The following is a 9293-nucleotide window of genomic DNA, read 5'->3' as shown; positions in this document are numbered from 1 at the left end:
TCCATCTTAAGCATATATGAAGTATTATTTTATGTATTTTAAGTCTACAGTAGTGTAGTATAAAATGAAAGCTGTTGCCCAGCCTAGCCCCCAAATTGATTTTAAAGCAGGGAAAACAGCAGATCTTTACAAATGCAAATCAGTTTGCTTCAGATACTGCAGATAAATCAGGTCCTGTGTGATGCATTGAAACACTCTGGCTGTGCTCAACATGATGAGAACGTGCACACAAACATATACAAACAGCAGCTAACAGGAGCTCCCAGTGCCAAGAAAGAGGAGTCTGAGGGGAGGATGATATAAACATAAAGTTACCAATAAAGAAAATTGTAATTTGAGACCTTTGAAGTCACCTTTGATTAATACCCCACGTGTGGTTCTCCTGTGAACTGATCCGCCTGGAGTTGCCTACCCCACCCCACCCACCCCCCACCTCAGCCTGGATTTTGGACGACACTGCCTGCTAAAAAAGGGAAAGGCTTGATCAAGAAGTGAAATGATAATCCGAGGTAGGTGTGGGATGGGACATGCAGAGGTAATTCCAAAGAACCCTGCCCTCTGGATTTGAGGCATCCAGTTTCAAGTCTTGCTGCATGCTTCATTACCTATCAGCAAAAACAGGAACATCAACTTCAGATGACTGCAGTCTAAAAGTGGTGGCTATCAAAATGCAGGAACTGGCAAACAGCTTGAGTGGGGTATCCTCTTTCTAAAGTGGAAGCCCTGGGTACAGACACCTCGGAGTGAGGGGACTACGTACTTTCCTCACTTGCAGAGTGGGTAATGGGAATGGTATAAACACAGCTTAGGTGCTATTAGGCAAAAACTTTCACACTATTAATTAGATGCAGCTGCGCATGGTCCTCACATCTTTGCCATATACATTGGCTGATGAGTGAAGACCAAAATGTATGCTGTAAGCTGCACGTAGTTTACCCTACTGTATCAGTTTTTGACTAAGAATAGCCATTATCACTTGATCAGAATTCCAGTAGGAGTCTTGGGCAAAATTCAAGACGACTTTGCCTTGTAGGCGACATCGAGAAGGCCTCTTGCGTATTTTATTAAGTAGTATAAACCCTAAATAGGGGTTGCATCTGAGTTGTTCTTTCAAGTATGCACTGATACTAATATGCAAGTTGTGATATGTGCAAATTAAAACAGAGTTAAACTTGTTTAAAACAGAATGTTTTCAGTGCACAATGATGCTTGATTAAAATGTAGGCAGTCCTATTATTAAAATGTGTAATAAAAACGGTTATATAGGATTAAACCCACACATATATAAAACACACACATGCTGTTGTACACATGTTAGTGATGTCAAACTCATTTTACATTGTGGGTCACTTTGATTTTAAGTGGGCCAGTCCAGGGAAAATCCCCTGTCTTCAGTGCAAAGATGTTTAACTCCCTCAGATATCTTCGTATAAGGCAAAGAAGTGCAATTTCAATGATACGTCTCTGCCACTGCAAATGAAAGAAATCGTTCAGCATGACTCTTTAGACTTAAATTGTAAGAAATAAATGTCTAAAATTAGAGAGGAAGTTCTGGCAGCGCGTTGGCAAGACTGTCGTGTATAAAACACAAACTTCAACTGTTTATCTCTTAGTTAATTACTTTGGTGTATGAAAGACCACGGTGGGAGGCTTTTAATCGTTCGGAAAAGCCATACAATTTATTATAGAATGTGAATATAGTTCACATTTTATTAATTCAGTGGGCCAGGTTGGTGCCTTTGCCGGGCTGATTCTGAGCCCCAAGCCTTATGTTTGACCCCCCTGCTATAAGTTCAAACTGCAATATAGGAGGATGTGTAAGACTTTTTAAAATTTTGAATAATTTAAAATGTTTAGTTGAACTAAAATTAGTTGATTTAAACAACATTTTGATCAACAAAGTCATAAACCTTTTTGTGTTTTTGTAAATGGTAAATGGTAAATGACCTGTATTTGTATAGCGCTTTACTTAGTCCCTATGGACCCCAAAGCGCTCTACACTACATTCAGTCATCCACCCATTCACACACACACAACCTAAAAGGGCTCTTGACAGCCCCCTCATTCTCTATCTGTACTTGGGATTGTTGTATAAGTCTTCAGAGTTACCATAAAGCTTCCCAGATATAACATTCATACACTGTGTGAATGTACCCGTTGTTTATATACAAGAAATAACTGTAATTCACAATGAACCAGAGCCTTACTATCTATTTAATAAACATCACTGACCTGCTGCTGTAGCAGTTGTTATACAGCGCATTTATATTACTTTTGTAATTTTCTTACTTTCGTAATCTTAAAATCGCACCTACTCCTCCCTCCCCGCTGAAGATGAATATGTCCCCATATATCCACAACACGCCTGTGCCAGTCACCCACTGTCACTGGTACATGTGATGTCATAAATCCAGCTCTCACTGACATGCCTTAAAGTTGCATATCTCACAGAAACTTTCCACTTTGCATGGAGGAAAAAGAAAGCCACCTTCTACTGTCACACTAATAACTCACACATTTCTATGTGGTGAAGGTCAAACGCCTAGGACGGATGACTAAAGAAGTTTGAGTAAAGATGGATTGTGCTGTCAAAAATTCATCTGATGTTCATCAGACCTGTAAAAATGATTGACTTTATGTAAATTTGGCTCAAATTGAACCTAAATGGGCTCTTGACAGCCCCCTCATTCTCTATCTGTACTTGGGATTGTTGTATAAGTCTTCAGAGTTACCATAAAGCTTCCCAGATATAACTCCACCGCTATAGACTCATTCCAGCCTGAGAAGCTGTCATCACCAGCGTTAAAGGGCATACGTCAGACTGGCTCAAATGCCACCTATTTCATTTTGAGCAGAGTCACTGGCACCGCAACGATACGATCCGAAGGACCTGCTGACTCGCGTTGTTGACCTTAGAAAAACTCCTCTTTCAACTTATTTATTAACACACCCTCACACACGCAAACATGATACACACATGCGTTCATTCACCAGCCGCACCAGCGCCAGATGCACGCTTACAGAAATACACACGTACACTTGGCAAATTCTTGGCCTGGGCTTGGGGAGGAGCTGAAAGCCAAGGGGGGTCACTCACGCAAGTTGCTACTGTGATTACCTCACGTCTGTAATGGGTTAGCCGGGAAACTCAACCTGTGTATATTTAGACAAAGGCAAGCTTCAACGGATCAGGTGCAATTAATCACGAGGCTAATATATATATCGACGCCTTTTCAAGAAATATAGTTAGTGCTCATCTTAATATGTGAGCAGTGCTGAAATGTTATAGTAATATATGATTATTAGAAGGTGTTCATTTTAAGACGTGGCTATCTGTTATTCGCTCAGCTTCTACATGATTTGCATCGTGCTATTTTGAAAATCAATATAGTTCATATTTGCTCTCAGAGTTATTAAAATATGATGATAAAAAATGCTCTCAACAAAACCAGAAAGAAAGTTTTTAATGTATGAGGTGCTCGGTGAACTCACCTGGTCTTGTTGCCAAGGGATTCTCTGACAATCATAGGTCAGGCCATTAATAATGATGGGAGGTTCCTTACTGTCAGCGTTCATGCACCCTGCTGGCTGAATGGCATGTGTCTCATTGCATGCACATGCATATCCATCCACAGGTTTAAATGGATACTTTGTGTGTGTGCGTACAATTTCACACGCACAGTACAATTTCATACTCTTAGCAACTAATCAAATGGGATCAGATGAATACCCCGAAGGACGTTGCTGCCCATCCTCGCTGAACTATCAACTGTGGATTCTTTGAGCCTTTTCTTTTTGCTCTGACAGATACGCGAGCGCCATGTGTCACTTCCTTAACTTGTTTGTTATTGTTTGTTTCCCTGGATACAGCCAAGGCCTGACACCTTGGCTTGACCCAGACAGTCATTTGGAGAATGCTATATGCTAACACATTAGCAGGTGGAACAATGTCCTAAAACTGACATGCGAGTCTGAGATCCAACCTTTTGTTCAGCAGGTGAACAATTGAGCTCTATTGACAACTTTGGTTTGTTAACATTGCAGTAAAAAAAAGAAGCACGCCCTTTGGTGTGAAATATACTTATAATGGAATATAATTATCTGTAAAATACTGTCTGTGTATGCATAATAAGGCAAAGCATCCCGTTTGAATTTAATAACCCTGATTAGCACCCCGGTGCTATTGTTGTGCTTGTGTGTCTGCAGTATATGACATAACTGACACAGCTTTATGAAAGTGGAAAAATCGAGCTATAATTAGATCACTCTGCTGCTGCAGTGCACATATAAGTTCACCGTGTAGGCCGCACATTGTCTGTATGTTTCATTATTATCTAATCTTCACTAGTTGTAGCGGCAGATTCAAACTGTTAGAAAGAGAAAAATAATACATTTTATCCTGTTTGATTGGATTTGCAGTCTGACAAGGGCCTAACGAGGTCTGAAGAATTGCAACTGAGTTGCTCGACACCTCTGAATATCAGTAACCATGAGGCTATAGGTCAGTTGTCTTCTGGGGCTCCACTTGCTCCAACTTATATAATTGAGCCCTTTAAATAAAAGAAGCCATGAATGTTATTTTGGCTGCAGCTTCCAGAAGGCTCCATCTTTTCTGGCTGCTCAAGTATCAGTCAAGCCAGCAGTTTCCACTGGCCCCTGGTTAAACGAGGCCCAGAACGTCAAAGCATTCAGGTTATTTCATCTAATTCATTTCAAGACACTTCTAATGAGTAGCTGCAGAAGAAAACCCCTCATGGCGCTCAACTAAGCTATATCTGTTTGTTACATTCATCTGTACATCTGGTATCTAAAATACCAGGCTGTGGCCCAAAGTAGAAACAGCCTGGGTTGTGGAGGTTCCCCTTGGAACAAGAATAACCCAATGATTTCATGAATGAAGGACCTGCAGAGTGAGAGACTGCGTTTCTGAATAGACTCTGAATCTGAAAACAAAAAGAAAAGGTATCAGCCCCCACTCTGAACAAAACAAGACAGGGCACTATAAAGTGTGGAATATCACGCAAAACATAAAATTCAAATTGAAAGTACGTGTTCTAAGGCTACATGTTTACTTGGAAAATCACTGCACTGCCACAGTGCAGTGACTGGTATGAGAGGGACAGCAGCAGCAAGTGTCATCTGGTGTTCCAACTTGGGGAGGGCTTTGGAGATTTAAATGGTGTGAATATGATAGCCTTCTCTTGGTATAGCATATGCAAGTGGAGATCTGTGTGCACCACTGAAAGTTGACAGTTCAGAGGCACTAACCTGACAAAAGGGCGGCGTAAATCAACAACAACCAAATCATTTTGCATATCACCAAGTAAAAATAGTTTTAGATTAAAAAAAAAAAAAGAAAGAAAGAAAAGGAGGGACTTGGCCTGAATCTCGGGCGGCTGCATGAGAAAGAGAGACAGGAGGGAGTGCAAGCAAAAGGGCAAGAGGAAGCCTCCAAGGAGGTGAGTGACGGGTTTACCCTCGGCGGGGTGAAAAAGATGACTGTGGTGGAGAACCACGAAGAGACTGTAGCCGTTACTCCTTTGTTACAAGATGCTGCAGACGTGGAATCAGCAGACCAGGAGTGCAGCGAGAGGGTGGTCATAAACATCTCAGGTCTGCGTTTTGAGACGCAATTAAAAACACTCTCTCGCTTTCCGACCACGGTTTTGGGAGATCCGCGTAAAAGGATGCGCTTTTTTGATCCGCTGAGAAATGAATACTTCTTTGACAGGAACAGACCGAGCTTCGATGCTATCCTCTATTATTACCAGTCCGGAGGAAGGCTTCGGAGGCCCGTCAGTGTACCTGTGGATATTTTCCTGGAAGAAATAAAGTTTTATGAACTCGAGGAAGAGACCATAGAGCTTTTCAAAGAGGACGAGGGCTTGGCTCGGGAGGAGGACCGACCGATGCCTTCCAACGAGTTTCAGCACCAGTTGTGGCTTCTGTTTGAGTATCCAGAGAGTTCCGGACCCGCACGGATGATTGCCATCGTGTCTGTTATGGTTATTTTAATATCCATTGTTATATTCTGCTTAGAGACTTTGCCCGAGTTCAGAGAGGTCCCCGCAGTGCATGACAACCAGGTCAATGCAAGTGCGCAAGGGAAAGCGCCTAGTCCGTTCACAGATCCATTTTTCATGGTGGAGACACTTTGCATTGTGTGGTTCTCTTTTGAATTCACCATGAGGTTTCTGTCGTGTCCCAGTAAAGCGGCTTTCTTCAAAAACATGATGAACCTAATCGATGTTATAGCCATTGCTCCGTATTTCATCACCCTGGGCCTTGATCTCGCAGAGCATCAGGGCAGCAGTCAGCAGGCGGCCTCGCTAGCCATACTGAGGGTCATCCGTCTGGTCCGTGTTTTCAGGATTTTTAAACTCTCCAGACACTCAAAGGGCCTGCAGATTCTCGGGCAAACGCTTCATGCGAGCCTCAGGGAGCTGGGGCTGCTTATATTTTTCCTCCTAATTGGAGTTATTTTATTCTCAAGTTCGGTTTATTTTGCTGAAGTAGATGACCCCGAGTCTGGATTTACAAGTATACCTGATGCGTTTTGGTGGGCCGTGGTGACAATGACCACAGTCGGTTATGGAGATATGTATCCCTCCACTATCGGAGGTAAATTCGTCGGATCCTTGTGCGCCATCGCCGGAGTGCTGACTATAGCGCTACCTGTTCCTGTGATCGTGTCCAATTTCAATTATTTTTACCACAGAGAGAACGAACAGGAAGAAAACCTCCAATACGTACACGTGACCTGTGGACATCAGCCGCAGCCCTCGTTCGGTGAAAGTGATTCGATCAAAAGTAACCAGTCGTTCTCCAAAACCGAGTCCTACCAAGAAAGCGACGACTTAGAAGCTCTGACACATCTACACGTGACTCCAGTGGAGACATACACAGTGAAACTGACAGATGTATAAAGAAGACCTCAAAAAATCTGGTGAGTTTTGTTTCAGTGGACACAGGTTTCTGTGGGCGTTTTGAGCCTTTTGTCTGTAACTCACCAGAATAAAGCTTGATTTGATTTCACTAAAACGAATGAAGAAAACAGTAATTCCTCCCGCTTATGTAACACACAGGTATTTAAAAAAAAAAATCAAAAACAAAAACATTACGCTCATTGTTGTGGCTTTCACACCATCAGTGAACAGTTTATGATAACAGACTCGAAGAGGAAATTCCAGTAAACAAGCAAAAATAAAACTGGGGAGATTTTCCTGACTTTGGTTTGACTGCAGATTTTTTTAAACCCTCTGTAGATGACAATAGTGATGTGGCCTTACTTTGTTTACGCACAAAGGCATTGGAAAACAAAGCGCACATTATCCTTTTTTGTTAATGAAAACTATTGTTTTTTAAATAAAACCAGAGAAAATAATTCTGTAATAAACAGAACTACTAAAAAAACAATCGTCGTGTAAACCAGAGCGGGGATTTATGCTGGCCATGTGCGTGTCTGTATTTGGCTGCTCTGTGGCGAGATGGCTGCAGTCACGAGAGCACTTGGCGCTCAGATGTTGATTTGTGGTGAACAGTTTTTCGTGCCCAGTCTTAATCACTTTTATCCTGCTTTTTGTAAACCTTGCTGCTTCACCTTAGCCCCCATGTCAAGATCTAATGACCTCTTGGATGGTACATTTGTGTGTTAACAGGGACTCCAGCCCTGTGTGTGTCACGTTTTAATTTGATGAAATTTTCTTCTTGCATTATAAAATCTCAAAAAAATGTGAAATTCAAAGTTAACAATATGAAAGACGAGAGAAATCGTCATTGTCTTTATTTTTCTTTGGGACATGTGCTTCTGTGGAACTCTGGTCTGTAAGAACAAGTGAGCTCTGTGCGCCGCTGTGTGGATGATAAAAATCCATGCAGTCAGCACTCCTGCTCAGGCTCCTCAGTGCGCAAAATTAACGCTTTAGCTTAAGTGTCTTTGCACTGTTGCAGTTGGCCTTTACTGATTTAGCCATAAGCCCCCGAGATCCTGCTATTTGACTCTGTATGTATCCGGATACTTGTGGCGGTTAAGTAAGGTCAGCACATGCTCGACTGCTTTCCCTCACCTCCTAAATGTTAACGGGGTGGGTTTTGTTTTGTGCTTACTTGCAGGAGGCAGAAGATTAAGTGGAGCTTGTTGTTCCCACAGAGTCACAACAAGACACACGCGTGGCGCTCTCTTCTCCTCCAAAACACTGGATCGGTTTCTCACGGACTATTCTCGCACAGCCAGTATTATAACCTACAGAGACATTACAGTGGAAACGCATGGAAAAGGTTCAGTCTTGTGTAATGGACATACGTTTTTGTGTTAGAAAAAAACATTCTTTTGTGTACGCTTTAAAAATGACCATGCATTCTTTGTATAGAAGAACTGTGTATATATTGCTCTCTTGCCGCTTATAATGCAACGTTGTAAAAAAAAGTACCTTTATTTTATCTTAGGCCAGAGCATTACAATGCAACGTCTGCATGACCTGAATTCATTGTGGATTAAAAATGTAATAAAATATTTATTTTTCTAATGTAAACACGAACGTGAACTTAACTTAATCCTTTTGATAAATGATTCATGAAGAAGAAAATACCACTTGTCATTTTTCATTGTTTCACCGAGGAGAGCAGAAAAGAAAAACACCAAACCCTTTGTTAAAAAAAGAAAATTAAATAATAAAATCTATGCTCACTAATTAGTTTAATACGTTTTTATCACTTTTGGTGCTGAATCGTGGAAAATGGGCGCAGAAGCAGACATCGGATTGTCTTGCCACGAAACCAATTAACCTAATAAAATGTCATAGTGATAAATGAAGGGGTTTGTCTTTAAGCACATTTTAAGAAATTAGACAGAAATCCGATCACCCGACTTTTGTGTTTATTCTGTGTTTTTGAAAGTTAGAAGATGCTTGCTTTAAGTAAGAGGAGCCCATCTGCTCACACCGTCAGGTATCTGCATACAGCTCAGCAATTAACTAATGGAGCAGATTATTTACTTGCTTCGTTGTCAGTGCGTCTATTTTATTTTTATTCATTTTTGTTTCGAAGGAAGTTTTCAGACGTCGATCAATCATCTGCGCTGTCCGCGGTGCTGAAAGTCATCAGCGGAGCATTATGGAAAATTCCCCACCTTTTTTGGTACACCTGCATGCCTTCAGGGGCCAAAATCTAACAGCGACTTCACCACTGAGGAACCTTTTAAACTCCGTATGATAAAGAATCGGATGTGAGAGCTGCACAGCCTGGAGAGGAAGCAGTACTTTGTAGCTTTAAGGGCTTCAAACCGATTGCTGATG

General features: G+C 41.6%; 1 protein-coding gene across 1 annotated transcript; it reads left to right on the top strand.

The window, feature by feature from the left end:
- Positions 1–4926: 4926 nt before the first annotated feature.
- LOC308391885 (shaker-related potassium channel tsha2-like) lies at positions 4927–8575 on the top strand. Its single transcript, XM_080874643.1, has 2 exons — positions 4927–6946; positions 8113–8575. Exon 1 carries the CDS (start codon positions 5496–5498, stop codon positions 6924–6926), a length of 1431 nt encoding a protein of 476 aa, XP_080730769.1. The 5' UTR covers positions 4927–5495; the 3' UTR covers positions 6927–6946; positions 8113–8575.
- The last annotated feature ends 718 nt before the right edge of the window (positions 8576–9293 follow it).

Source organism: Rhamphochromis sp. 'chilingali' (assembly GCF_963969265.1).
Source record: "Rhamphochromis sp. 'chilingali' genome assembly, chromosome: 2".
In the NCBI taxonomy this organism is placed as follows: domain Eukaryota; kingdom Metazoa; phylum Chordata; class Actinopteri; order Cichliformes; family Cichlidae; genus Rhamphochromis; species Rhamphochromis sp. 'chilingali'.
Note: the sequence above shows the minus strand (reverse complement) of the source record. Positions and strands in the feature narration are given on the sequence as shown.

Excerpts from the sequence above, each read along its gene's own strand:
- LOC308391885 (XM_080874643.1), top strand. The coding sequence starts at position 5,496 with ATGACTGTGGTGGAGAACCACGAAGAGACTGTAGCCGTTACTCCTTTG.